The sequence below is a fragment of the Anser brachyrhynchus genome (assembly GCF_964034855.1).
Source record: "Anser brachyrhynchus genome assembly, chromosome: 8".
Lineage (NCBI taxonomy): Eukaryota > Metazoa > Chordata > Aves > Anseriformes > Anatidae > Anser > Anser brachyrhynchus.
The window spans coordinates 21,035,096-21,049,540 of record NC_137702.1 but is presented as its reverse complement, the minus strand read 5'-3'; the positions used below and the strand labels follow the sequence as shown (position 1 = coordinate 21,049,540).

Genomic DNA, 14,445 nt, shown 5'->3' with positions numbered 1-14,445 from the left:
GTAACAGCTCCACAAGCATTTAATGCCACTTAAAGGTAGTGTAAACTGGTCTCTTTAAAAAAAAAAAAAGAAGTAGGCAGAAAAGAGTTTCTTCACTGCAGATAGATTTTTTCAGACTAGAAAGACTGATCCAAGACTCAAAAAAAAAAAAACATTTGAGAACTTGCAGCCTCTTCTGAAATGATAATCAATAAGTTGGGAATCGCATCAACAAACAGATAATGGAAAGCTCTTCACTTCAATTCTTACCGTCCTTGGGGACTTTGGAAAACAAACAATTAAACTCATTTGGGAATTGAAGCAAATCTTTTCTTATGACTGAGTTCAGCTTTGACAAACTTGCACTTACACGCCAACCAGACGTGCTGTAAATGCCAATGTGACGAGTTTTGCGGATGGCATGGGGCACTTCTGAAAACCTCCCCTGGGGCACCACTCACCGCTGTCTGCTCTTGCTACAACTCTCTCTCGGGAGCATTGCTGTCACTCCACGACCGGTGTGAGTTGCAGGAGATGGATGAGTGCAGAAAACCCACCGGAGGTGTCCCGCTGCTGGCCTCTGCCAGCAGCACCAGCAAGGAGCCAACCTTGTGATGGCAAATGGTGAATGCAGATCTTTGCTCTGCTTTGCCCTCAATTAAAAATGCCTCCCGATCCAATAGAAAAATGAGGGAAGTGTGGGAAGGAAAATGAGAGTCTAACACAGCGAAAAGTGATTTTCATCTCCATTTGCAGCTGAACACAAAATTAAAAGATTCTGCAGGACAGCAGCCAAGTTACAGACAATGACTAACTAAAAAGCAGCCCCAAACCAGATGCAGCCATTTGTCACATCCCTCGTGAAAGTGCTGTGCAATGGATTATCTATCTGAAACCACTGATCAGAGCCACTGACTCATTCCCTTTTCCTGTTTAAATGCTGCTGTTTTTTGCAGCCACCTTTTCCTGTGTCCTCTTTAAAAGTATGTCCTCACAGCTCTTCCCTATGGAATAGGTTTCAGCAACAATGAAAACATCGACACCTTCCCGACAGTGAGAAATTGTCTTCCTCATAGGAAAAAAAAAAAAAGAAAAAAAAAGCTGATTAAAAAAAAGCTGATTTGTAAGTGAATCAGCCCAGACCTGTTCTCCTAGTCTTAGAAGGTGTTGCTAGATATTGCCACACCACGAGATGTTCTAGTAATTGCACTGCTTCTGTCACTCGACACTCCTTACTTGCTAAGTTGTCCCTCATGTCCCTACAGGGGTTTGTTTTCTTTCTACTTACTTTTTGGGCCCTGATCTCTTCCCTTCATTAACAGTCTTCATTCTCCAGTCTCACCTATTTTCATTGTATGAAGATGACAAGGTGTCAAGAAATTAGTATTTATCTACGCTACACAAGGTGATACTCTCAGACTATTTTTGTCTAAGCAATTACAGATATTTTTGCATCAAGTTGTACCTCGAAATTTCTCTGATTTCCAACCTACTGCTGGGCTTGCACAGTGCAAAATCTGTCTGCACACAGTCCACCCAAACTGCCTTGTCAATAAAGCTGTACAGAGAGGGAGAGGGAGGGTGTTAGAAGAAAAAAATTTCCTTACTACTTGTCTTCCTTCTGTTCTGTTCCCTCCGTCTTAAAATAAAGCTGTGCAATTCATAATGCAGTATTTTAACTGAAAGAAACCCATGCTAGTATTTACCTGAAACAACTAAGACACCTTTCATTTACCTGTTTGCATTTTGTATGTTTTCCTACTTTTGGGCTTTGACATTCATACTTGCATAATAATTCTACAAAGATCATACACATCAAACAGTTCTGTTCCTTTTCAACTTCACATGGTCTAAGCTTCTTGGGTTTTTGCTCTGTGAAGTAACAAAGCAGATGCATAGAAAATAAAACGAGGTGCTTCAGACGTGCAGTGTTCAAATTACACCAGCCTTTAGATGATGTAGGTGCTCCCTGTCGGCTGAAAGGGCACTCTGCTGTTAGCATCTCTTCCTCCTTCCCTCACACCCACCCCTTAACGATGCATATCATTCCGTGCCTCGCATTCTTCCTAAGATCCTCATCAACAGTGCAAAGAAAATCCGACCTACCAACTCTATTGGCAATTTTCACATTCAGAGCAGGAACCTCTCCATCGTCAGTTTCCTGTTGCCCCTCTCGCCTCATTTCAGGTTAAAAAGACTTCCTCCAGCGTCACCTTTCACTCTAAACATAATTTTCTGTTTTCCTCTTTTAGTAATCTCCCTTTTCCTTACACATGTAACTCTGTCCTTTGTTTAGGATGCAGGTACCTGTGGTCCCACTAGGGCCCTTTTCCATTCTCCTCCTACATACCTGTTCTCCTCCTACATACCTTTCCATCATTATGCTCCTCGAGCATCTCCCCCAGTGCTGCCTTAGGCCTTTGTTTGCTCCTACCTGGAGATCACATTTCATGGAGCCTTTCACCTCTGAATGACTCGCACCGGGTCGCCTCCCCTTCCCTCTCCCATGAAAGCTACAAGGCATGCTTCTGTTTCGGGGGCATTAAAGGTGCAAATCCGGAGCATCAGCTCAGTGTCTCTTGCCAAGCAGTTCTGCCAGTGTAGCTTTCTGTGTTTCTTTAGGAGATCGTAAATACAGTGCCATGCGTACAGACGCAGAAGTAGATTAAAACAACCTTTTATTTTCCTATAAAGTATTTATGACTCTGCAAGGTATTTTCCTATAAAGTACTTATGACTCTGCAAGGAGTTCCCTTTTTCCTTTCACTTACAGTAGGCCCAATTACTTGAAAATCAGCATGGCAAATATGACTCCAGCTACTAGCTTCTGAAGCAAATCCCATTATCAGCATGTGGAGCCACACCTGCACAGAGCATGTCTGCCTGGTTCATCTGCATGCCGCATTTTCCAAAACAAGTTATTTCTCATCGTGATAGTGCTGGCAGCACTCCTTTGAGAGCACAGTGCAAAGATTTCCTTTACTATACTTAAAGCCCATGCTGTGCACGCCCCAGTACTGAATTTCTCCGCCTTCCAGCAGAAAACAGGCAAAACCAGAGTGTATTTAAATGTCATATATAAGGACTTGACATCAGTGATGCATTAGACTCCCCATATTTACTCCTCAGGATCTAAGCAAGAGGCTTATCTGACTCCTGGTAAAATGTTTTTAACTGTATGCGGTAAGAGAAATTAACAACTCATAAGAGCACGGTTACCACCTTCAGATAATTATTTCTGATATGAGCCAGTGTTTTTTTTCCAATTACATTTCTTTAATGAGATGCATCCTTTTAGCCCAGCTGTGCTGCTATAGTACAGCTTTAGGATTAATTCTCATGTCCTTAAGTTTCTTCAGGATATACTTTAATTCCCTAGGTGACACTCCTGCCAGACTAGAAAAAGAATGATGTAGTAAACAAACATTATGATATGGGTCTTCCATTTTCCCTGCATTTGATCACCTCTCCTATAAATTAGCATTGATGCTGTTCCCTTCTAATAACTAAAGTCCTTCTCTAAGCCTTTTCCTCCCACTCTCCCTACGAAGGGAAATATTTCAACCTTTGTAAACACACCTGATCATAGCTCAAGATGGATAACATTCAGTGCTATGCCAGCAACAGGTATAATGAGCTCAGCCTGGGCCCAGCCATATACAGAAGATTCCAAAGAATACAGGAAAAAGCAAAAATTCAGGTTATGTCCAATAGGTAGGAAGCCATGGTATTAGACTCAAACTCATGGACATTTATATAAAATAAAATCTACTTCAGTAATACAAAAATCATTCCTGCTTTATAGTTTATCTTGAAATATTTAAACAGGGTAAATCTATAGCAAAGTAATTGAACAAACAAACCCAGGAATATTATCAACTTCTAACGCCAACGTATGTGTGAGAGTCCATAGACATCAAATATAACAAGAAAAAACATATCAAGGTGTAACCTGTGAGAGGGAACTTATCAGCATTTATTTGTTCAAAACGTTTCAATCAACTAGAATGTGCCTATTCTTTAACCACATGGACATGACCTTCATGCCAAGGCACAACGCCCAGTCCTACATGCTATATATATACACACACACACAGCACACACGGTAATTTTATAATTAAAGCAAAGATGGTTGCAATAGCTTTGCGTATTCCATGCCAAGGGCCACCCAATCCTGTTTGCTACATTTAGCCAGAGAGAGGGCAAACCTCTGCCTCAAACAATTTGCCTTCTGACTGCAGCAAGGATGACCGTACGGCGTGAAGGCTGCACGCTGCAGCTCAGCGCTCTAACGCAGCCACCACCAACGTCCCCTTTCCCCTACCTTTCCCAAGCTCATCTCCACACTGATGTGAGGAGGTAGGTTTACAAAGCCGTGGTGGCTTTACTTACCATTAAAAGCAGCAATAATGCAGAAAGATGGAGTGGCAGAGTTAAATGCAGGGCAAAGAACTCCGGCAAGGAGTGGTGGATGCACACAGTTTGCTGTCACCGCTTCCATGCAACTGGCATCTGGGCCAGCTGGATTATGACTGTGCGCGCTACTGCTATCCCTACATGCAAAATAGGTTAGCTCCCTCCTTTCAGGGTCTTCACTAAACTCATGAGCAACAACAAAAAGGAGGAGACGAAGAAATGGCCTTCCCATTTCACCAACGAAGGCCAACAGGCACAGGCTGAGTGGCCCACGTGTGTTCCTCTCACCTCTTTCTCCCTGTTGAGCAGCACCAGCTGGCTGTCGGTCAGGATGCAGTATTTCCTCTCCCATGTTGTCGTATCGGTGTAGGGGGACTGGCCGCAGGACAGCCTGTGCGTAGGTGGTCCTTTCACATCTGCGAACAGAAAACCGGGATCCCGGAGTCATTAGCGTGTGTCATTAACCGCCCTCCTTCGCTTTTGTGGTTCTGCAGCAAGCTGCACACCAGAACTGCAATCTGTACTTAGCAGCGCCTGGCTCAGCGTATTAAAAGACAAACTGCTAATCCTGGGAGGCACCCGTGGGGAACACAACATGAGGTACACCGTGAGTACTTAGTTATCTAGAGCATGACTTAAGAAAATGGCAATGCCCGAGAAGAATATAAATGCTGTTGCTTAAGACTGAAATATAACCAAAAGCAAAGACCGAGAGCCTCATGCAAGCTCCATCTTCCCTCTGTTTCCTTCGCAAAAGCGTGGGCCCTGAGTGTACCCGAACTCTTAACAAACTGGATTATTTGAGACTTCGGGCAGAGAGACACAGGAAGAGAGAATGGGAGGAAAGCAGGCAGGCAGGCTGAAGGGAGGGAAAGTTCAAAGGGACGGGCATTTCACTGAGAAGGGCTTAGTAACATTCCTATGGCAGGAAGCTGTTTGGTAAAGCTGTGGCAGATAGGAGTCTTCCAGCGTTTCCATTCAGTCACAGCCACCACAGTGACAAAAAAAAAAAAAAAAAAAAAAACACTAAAAAGTCAATTTGCTTCAAGTCTTTCAGGCTGGAGCTCCGTACCTCGTTGTGCAAGGCGAGAAGGCTGGGTGCAAAGAAGGCAGCCTGAGGAATTCAACTGCACAGGCAATTTACTGTAAAAACCTCTTTACAGGAGACCGAAATGCCACAGGAGTAATACAAAGGGGATGTATGCAACAGAGCCATTGGTAGCATCACGTATACAACTTCAGAAAACAGTTTGAAGTCAATCTCTAAAGTTTCACGTTCTGCGTGATCTGTAACATCGAGCTTCGCTTTTACCTTGCACTCAAGTTTAACGCCCCTTTCCTTGCCCCGATCTAGGTGAGCACCAGTCGCTCTCAGGCCGTGCTCTGCAGCCTCCTGAAGCCCCCGAACCACAAGAAGCGAGCCCACTGCCAGCGGCTTGCACTTGCTGTGCAGGAGCCCAGGATCCCCTCCCATTTGAGGAGCCCAGCAGGCAAAAGGGAAGTTGAAAACCCGCTTGAGGTGTTGCGCAGAGTTTGTAGGCAAACCTGCACCAGCGCACGGCTAAGATGCTTGTTGGGACTGCTGCGTGCATTCACCGCTAGAGGCCAGTGAATCCTCAGGCACCCAGCGCCCGCCCGGCTGCAGGGAGCCCTTGGAGCCCAACCGGGAGCCGAGAGGTGACCCTCGGTGCTCGGCCAGCTGCAGCCCTGGTGCCCCCCGACCCCACCTCACGGCTCCCAAAGCCGCAGCTTCTCCCCGCTCTCCTCCTCCACGCGACAGCTTTGCCTCGGCGCCGAAAGGCACGCGTCCGCTTCTAAAGCTGGGGAATCGACTTGGAAACCCAGTTACGCCCCGCGTTGCGTTAGGAGCTTTGTGGTCGTTCTGAGGAATACCTGTGACGTGCAATCTGATACGGGTAAGAGAGAAAAAGCAAAGGAATGCATCGCTCCTGCTGCTCTGCACAATACTGAAATTCAGCTTTGTTTCCTTGATTTCGGATGAGATAATTCAGACACAAACCTGAGGTTCAGAGCCAGGCCCCACACCGTGCTGCCTCGCCTACCAGGCGCTGGCATTCTGCGCAGCTCTGCACCTCTCCCAGCTGCCCCAAAGCCTGCCTGGTACGGGCACAGCTCACAGAAACCACCACGGCCGCTGTGAAGCAAAAGCACGTCTGTGCAAGCTCCTGGGGCACAGGAGACTCTCACTCAGGAGTTACCCACGGCTTTGGCCACCTCAGAGACACTCGCTCCCGAGGCAGGCTTTTGGCGCACCTGCAACTCACGTTTATCGCGGCTTACAGCCCCAAACCGAACCAGATGCAGGATGTAAACGCTGCTGCTCCTGCTTAGCCCTTGGTTTCCCCAGCAGCAGCAGAGGAACCCAACCCATGCCTGAACAAGCCCAAGCGAGGTCCTGCAGGCTCCAGACCTGCAAGCAGGCTGCAGGGCAAGGATGAACCCCCAGCTCCTAGCCGTGAGCATGCACCAAAAGTGAAGCCCAGAGCTCGGGGGGTCCAGCCCCTCAGGCAGGAAAGCCAACTTTCTCCCGACACAAGGAAACCCTTCTGAACCCCCAGCAGAACCTACAGTCACGACTTGCCCAGCCCCAAAAGACTTTTGCGTTATAATTTCTACTAACTACAGGCCTTGGCAGCATACCACCCAGTTGATCTACGGGGCTGCACAAAAGGATTAAAGAACAGAACGGCTCCTTCCACTGCAATAACAACTTCGGGACGTAACTGAGTCATCAGGCGCTGCGGGCCAGCCACAGCTCTGCTGCCAAGCGGGCTGGCTACGTCAGAAGAGCTTTCCGCAGACTGCTGGCAGCGCATCGTGCCATCGCGGTGCCTGGAGCTGTCAGTCACGGCCCGGCGTTAATATCTGGTGTGTTGGCATCCTTCCGATCGCACGGCAGGACACAGCCCCGCCGCCCCCGCAGGCTGACCAAGCGCTGTCTTCCACCCGGAGGAGCGGTGCAAGGTGGGTTTCCGAGGTACCGGGTACCCCCGGTCCTCTCCCCGGGGCTGATGCTACAAAAGCAGGTCTCACACACCAGAGGGGAGCTCACGAGGAAGCTGCCCGCAACAGAAACCACAGCGTAAGCTCCGCTGTGTCCATGCCTAGCAACTTTTCTCCCTGTTTAAACCAATTCTCAGCTAGCCTGCCCGAGCAGACCTCTTCAGAGCCCCTTGCAACAGCTGTAGCCCCAAAACTCACTGCAAAGGGTTTTACAGGTTTAGACCAAAGACTCTCTGGGACTGAACACAGTATCACGTATACACCCGGTTGCTTCACAAACTGTGTTTTGTTTTCCGGTGCTCTTCACCTTTAGTTTTCATTTTACATTCTTGGCCCCAAGTTTTCATGCGAATGCAATAAAACCTACCAATCCCTTCCACTAATGCCCTATAAACCTGATTTAGCACCGCTGATCAGATCACTGAGGGAGGGAACGCCAAGGTCCTCTAGTGTGTAGGACCACTTAGCTTCAGAGAAAGGCTGAAAGTCAGGGCTGCCATCTCTCACCTCGGGGCTATCCTCTGTCAGCTCATACAGCGCTATCTATCGGTTCATATAAAGCCTTTGCTCGGGGGTAACTTGCCTACGAATGCAAATGCTTCGGTCAGGGGCTGGAGAAGAAATGAGGCAGGCACACCCAAAAGCTCCGAGCCTGCAGACGTTGTGTGTGGGACAGGCTCAGGCAGCCCCGCACCTGAGCACACCGCACTGGCGAGAAGACGTCCTTCCTTCCCTGGTCTGCTGCAACCCGCTCCCTTCGGCCCTATTACAATGAGGCATTCAAGAAAGCAGATCAGTTAGCCTATACACGGGATTAAAGGTCATGCCTTACGTGCCTACAAATGCTAATGGCAGTTAAGTAACAGCATGGAAAAAATCCCCTCCTCTGTGCATCCTCCCCTGACGCCCCGAGAGGTGCAGCGCTGCCCGCCTGGCACGGCCGAAGGTTTGAAGCTGCGCTGTTTTTCCTCGGGGCACTGAAATGCCATCAGGCACTTTATAAATATCCACAAAGCTCCCTTTCTCTCAGCCAAATGATAACTTGTACCTTATTATCAACTACAGAGCTTATAAAGGAAAAAAAAAAAAACAGGAGGAAAAAAGGCAAAAAAAAAAAAGGAACAGTCATGCTGCAACGGCATTTCAGATAAAGGTGTTGGTTGGTACAGGGAGAGGGAACACGGAAAGAAGGAGCCAGTGCCAAGCCCATCCCCACGGAAAGGGCTCAGACATTTTCTGAAAGCTGATGGCAGTTGAGGGAGCAGTAAGAGCGCTATCAGATGGGAACGTTTCTGAATCTTCCATTGCAACTATGCAACAATTAAAAAAAAACAGAAAACACAAACAACAGCAACTTCCAAATGCATTCACAAGCGGAGAATACTTTCCAGTCAGTGGGCAGAATCAGAAAATTATTTCCACGCGATGTCAAGTGTTCCAGCAGCACTTAGTCCCCAACAGCTCTGCTGACACAGAAGGGGGGCATCAACTCATGAAAACTACAGAATTTGCAGAAATCAGGCCAACAAAACTACATTAAAGGTAAATCCATGTCTCCAGCTCCTTCTGCCAGCAAGCACTCTACCAACCATCAATAACCACACAAAAGCAAACCTCCTTCCCCGCGATGACAAGAGCAACCCTGGCATGTGCCAAAGCCCCTTTCCTGAACCACGCTCTTCCTGGGGCGAAACTGAGGGCTTACTGAAGCCCTTGCCAAATTTTCATTGACTTTATTAGGGTCCATATTCTGTTCCTCATGTTTCCAACGAGGAGCTGCCAAGCAGCTGAGTAACTAATGGAGTGGCCAAGTTTGTGTGCTTTCCCCTGAAGAGAAAGATTAGAAGGAGCCCTAACACCTTCTGACAACAGGTCTGTCAGTGTTTCCGTGCTGGTTTATGTACTTGCCATAGAGACAAGACTTGGAGAGCTTTAGGTAAATGCTGTCGTCTGAGAGCTTGTCAGTACCCCAGCCTACACAAATGTGCACGAGCAGGCAGCTCGGGTTGAATAATCATCAGCTCGAAGCTTTATCAAGCCGCCGAACAGAAGCTGAGACTTCAAGCCTGACTATTGACGTGAAGTTTCACGACAGACAAGCGGCAATTAAAAGGCCTTCGCTGAACTTGCACCATCTCTAAAAGCTGATGAAGGCAGTGATTCAAGGGAAAGATATGGCAGAAGCGGAGACACACTGTGTCTCAACACGTTCCGGTCCCTCAAACCTGCATCTTGCAATAGGGCAGGATTTCTGCACAAGGCACCGACGCAGAGGAGCATACCCGGCACAGTTTGGTGGCACGTGGCTGCGTGTAAGCGGCTATTTCAGAGCGCTGTGCTGTGCTCAGACTGAGGTCTGCAGGGTCAGGATTTAACACGGAGCAGAGATCTGGAGAGCCTCTGCCCTGACCACAGGCACAGGCATCAGAGCAGCCCCGCTCGGCTGCGAGGGGACCGCTGACCTCTCGGCACGTACCAGGGGTCTGCTTGGGAAAGCACAACCAAGACGACTTCTACTTTCTCTCATGCAGTTATATATTTAGATTTTGTTTGCATTTCCTGTTTCTCAAAGTTCAGCTCCCAGCTCGAAGCAATGGTTTCTGGCCATGCTTCCGACCCAGGCGTGATCCCACCAGAAGATGCACGGGCTGACCTGGGAGAAGGAAGGGACGCTCATTCTCCAAGGACGGACAACCACCATGTCCCGGCAGGGAACACACAATGCTCACGACCGATCAGGTAACTCTGCAGAGGAAATTCAGCACATGCTATGTGGGGTAACTTGTATGTGCAGACTCACATACTACCGAGCCAGAGAAAATGCTCTCGGGTGATTAATTCTACTCTGAATCACAACACACCTAGAGATACGGCCAGTGCACATCGCAGAAATGAACCTATTAATTCTGTCATTTTATTTGAAATCACAGCCCAGGCAGTGAAGTGGCTGCAGGTTTTCTAGGAACTGCCTTGTAGCTACGGTGAGACAGAGCACGGCTCACTCTCCATCTTGATCAGTGTGGCATGGCTGCACACCATTGAGGAGGTACCTGCTTTTCACGGCTGGAAAAACACCTCTGTGGTGAAATAGCTGTGTTGTCTTATGCAAAGAAAGCATGAGCAGACCCTTTGGGATGACAGGCACGTCATTTACATAGGATTTACTATGGAGGTAAGCATCTAGTGTGAATTCTTCCTGGTATCTTTAACAGCCACACTCAACAACCTTCGGCACACATGCACCAGTGAGCCCTCGGTTCAGCAGAACCCAGTTGCTCTCCTCCAGCAGCTGCGTGCAATGACAACCGAATCCTCGCATGGAAACCTAAGAGCAAGGGCAGGAGGTCAGAAAGCTTAGCCAAACCATCAAATTTCAGTGATTGCAAGAGCTCTCACACCAACTGGTTACAGCCCAAACGCTACCTGGAAAACCCATTCTACGGGTTTAAATAGGTGAAAACGGTATTTTAGAAGCTGGCAGAGCCCGTGAGCAGCACCATGACTTTCTCAGATTCCAACACATTTGGCACCGCGACACAAATTCTTTACAAGATCTTTAATTCTTCTAGTGTTGGCCAACCTTGCAGTAGTAACCTATTAACTTTCCGCTGCTGTTTTATTGAGTGGTAGTGATCAAGCACAGTCTAAAAAAATTCGTTTTCCATCAGCCCGCTGGAGAATCTCATCAGCCACGCATTCATAAAAAAGTTGTTCAATCAGGTGCAGTCTTCATGCCCCGTACCCTCTTGGAAACCACCACAATGATCATCTGTGCACTTTGTGCATGCTTCCCATCCCTACCATCAGCGTGCTGTCTATGGCAAAGGAAATCTCAACATTTAGAGATGAGAAGCCTGAAGGTATCTGCTGCTCACTGTCCAGAAACTGGGTTTTGAGCTTTCTCCCTTCTAAATGAGGACCGTGCATCTCCTCTGCAAACAGGTGAGGGCACAGCTTTACTCAACCAGCTGCCGAAAAGCTCTGCTGAGACCTGAGGAGGGGCAGTGGAAGGCTCGCCTTCCTGCTCCCAATTCCCTGGGCACAGCAGTCTCACCTCAATACAGAGAAAGCAAGAGTAACCCTTCAAGTCTGTAGAGTGAGCATCAAAATTTTCTCTAGCAGGCCAGATTCTTATCTTCCTACACATTTTCTGCATAAAAGATGTAAGGACTGATTTTTATGTGGGAAGGGGTAAGCCATCAGATCAGTGAACACCTGATAAATGCCAACAGCCAGACAAAGGCTGTGTCCTCTGCAACAAGGAGCAAAAAACCAGAACGGTACCGTTTAATGAACCTGGCATCATCCAGAAGGATGAACTCTTGCTGCCTCTCCTTGTGGTGACGTCGCTCCCATCGCTCCATTCCTGCACTAGGAGAAATGTGACTTGTTTGCACAGAGATGGCTGCAGCAAGCTCACTCACCCAGCTGAGCTCCCAGACGGCTCCGCCAATTTAACTCGGTCTGCCCTAAAACATCTGCCCTGAACTTGCAATATCACCACTTTGCCTATCAAAAGCTAAGTAGTTTTCACACCAAGGCTGAGACTGTGTTAGAGACGCGCCAAGATTTCCACCCTCGTTTCCCCGTAACACACACAACTCAAAACCGAGCCTTCCCAAGACCTCCTAGCACATTTACCACCCTCGGCCCCTAACGTTTGTGTGCTCCCCAGTACCCAAGCACAAGCCAGAGGCCAAATTCAGTCAGGCCACAAGGATGCAGCCCTGAGAGCTGTGATTTCTTTTTCAAAAGGGAAAAGTGTGGAGTCATTCCAGAAGAGAAACCGCAAGTCTTAAAATCTTACGAGGAGCTCAGCTAGCAGATGCTGAGCGAGCCAACAGTTTGGAGCTTTCCTGTAAGTCCTAAAAATGAGCTAAGGAGGGAGCAGCAGAAGCAAAATTAAGCAAAAAGCTAAAATTGGTCTGGGAGGGTAATTCTGATCAGAGAGCAGCAAGCTGCACCAGCTCACTGTCACCATGCAGCTTCTTTGAGCTCAAAAGGTGTGGAAGCTCTTAATAGCAGTTCAAAGCTGCCAATTAGCTTGAACACTGCTGAGCTCCTCTAAGCTTCTTACACGCCGCCCAGCCGATCGCTGAACGTAAGGAGGGGTAATTGAGCCTCGCCTCTCTCCCTCTGCTCCTTTTCTCATCGTCTGTTCGCAGCCAGGTTTGGGAGACGCGGCGCGAAGGACGAGCGCGCCAGGAGAAGTCAGCGCCTCCCCGGGTGGACCCGTGCCAGGAGCACCACATCGCGCCGCCATCGGCGCGCCTCGACGAGAGGAAGCAGACGACAAAACCCAGCCACGGTGGGAACCTTACGGAGCACGCAGGTGTGCTGCAGGTTGAGCCCGGCCCGCAGACAAGCAGCTCGTTGTAGGGCTTTGTCAATCCCATGACATCACCCCGAGAGAAGCTGCTAGCCGGGGAAAAAACAGCTTGGTTCCCAGGGTACGGAGGATTTCAAGCCGCCCGCACGCAGTTGCTCAAAGCCACTGCTATGACCCTGCCGACAATACCGAGCAGGTTTTCCCTTCCTTCTTATTCAGTTCCCATTCTTCACCCAGGACCACTCGTCTTTGCTCCTGAATATTAAGTATGCGTTTCTCTCCGCTAAATTCCCACTTGCCCTACAAAACGCTTTGGAAGCTCAAAACAGAAATGGATATTACAAACCTGAAGAGAGGATTATAAAAGATTACATGCCCTTATTGCCAAGCTGCCAAGTTCGGAGAAGATTCTCAAGTGACACTTCTCCCTAAAGCAAGGAGAGGCTTTCGTGAGAGGTTTAAGGAACTGGAAAATGAAGAATAGCAAAAAAGTTAATTATTCTTGGGAGAAAAATCTGCAGTTTTCCCTCTTAATTTATGCACGCTCCTTTTCTCACCCAGCTCTGTGCCCTTCCCCCTGCTCTGTTCTCTGTAACACTCACTCTCACCCGGCCTCAGCTCCATCCCACAGCCCCTCCAGCAGCGAGCACCCAGCCTGCTCTGCTCCCTCTTAAATCTTTGGTCTTCGAAGCCGGCCCGCAGCAGTGCAGGAAGGAGACTGAGGAAAAGCATCCTCAACTTAAAAAGGAGGACCTCAGCCCAAGGCAGCTGTGGAAAAGAAAAAAAAAAAAAAGGAAAAAAAAAAACCAACAGTTTGGTGAAAGCTGTTTCTAAACTTTCTGCCCCCAACACGCGGCTCTGCTCACCACCCTTGCCAGCAGGGCACCTCCAGCGGATGCTCCTCTGAAGCTGATTTCTTTCAAGACCCTTTTGCCTCCTTCTGGCAGGTGAAGGGAGGGAGGCACTGGACCAGCCAAGGTAGAGGAGCATTTCTGGGAAAAGAACGAGCCGCAGGCATACCCGAGGTGGTAGGAGAGTGACCACAAGTTCAAGGTGAGCAACCAGAAAACAAAGACAGTCTTTAAGGCAGCCTGCATTACACCACGCAGGAGTTTTCTTTTAGAAGCCTCTGCCTTCAGCTTTCCTTCAAGAAAACCGATGCATTCGGTGCCACTGATCTCGGCCCAAAAACTAACTTCTCAAAGCAGTGCCAGGATTGCTGAATTCCCCTCCCCTAAATCATACCTCTACAGAAGCACAGGCCCTGTGGTCTGAAAACCAAACCTCTGCATGGCTGTGGTTTTTGTGATGGGAGAGAGGAGTTCAGGGGGTGGAACAATCACAACCCTGCGTGGGGTGCTCTCCCAGACCTGGGAGCCTCCGGTGCTCGCTCCCTCTGCCAGCACTGCTGCTGCTCTTCTCCTCTATTTGCAACCTCCCAGCGTGCCACCTGAAAATTTCTTGAAGTCTGAGCACACAAGTGATCAGGGCATCTCCTTTTTTTTTATTGGTTGGAGGGGGTTGGCTCAGAAGATTTTTGCCCACAGCTGGCATTTCATAGACATCGGAGTGTAGTTTCGCCGCAGAAGGAAGAGTTCACGGGACACTCAATTGCAATACAGCAATGTGCTTTTTGTGTGTGTGTACCCAGGTTGCTCAGGCACAGAGGCTAAGCTTAGCTTTCTTAGCTTAACGAC

General features: G+C 48.4%; 1 protein-coding gene across 12 annotated transcripts in view; it reads right to left on the bottom strand.

Moving 5' to 3' along the window:
• RASAL2 (RAS protein activator like 2) overlaps positions 1 to 14,445 on the bottom strand; it is a 178,531-nt gene that overhangs the window by 96,273 nt on the left and 67,813 nt on the right. For all 12 annotated transcript variants that reach the window (XM_080603478.1, XM_080603486.1, XM_080603487.1 and 9 more), the window contains exon 2: positions 4,684 to 4,811. In XM_080603478.1, coding sequence (XP_080459604.1) covers positions 4,684 to 4,811 — 128 coding nt within the window. The remainder of the gene's footprint in view (positions 1 to 4,683; positions 4,812 to 14,445) is intronic.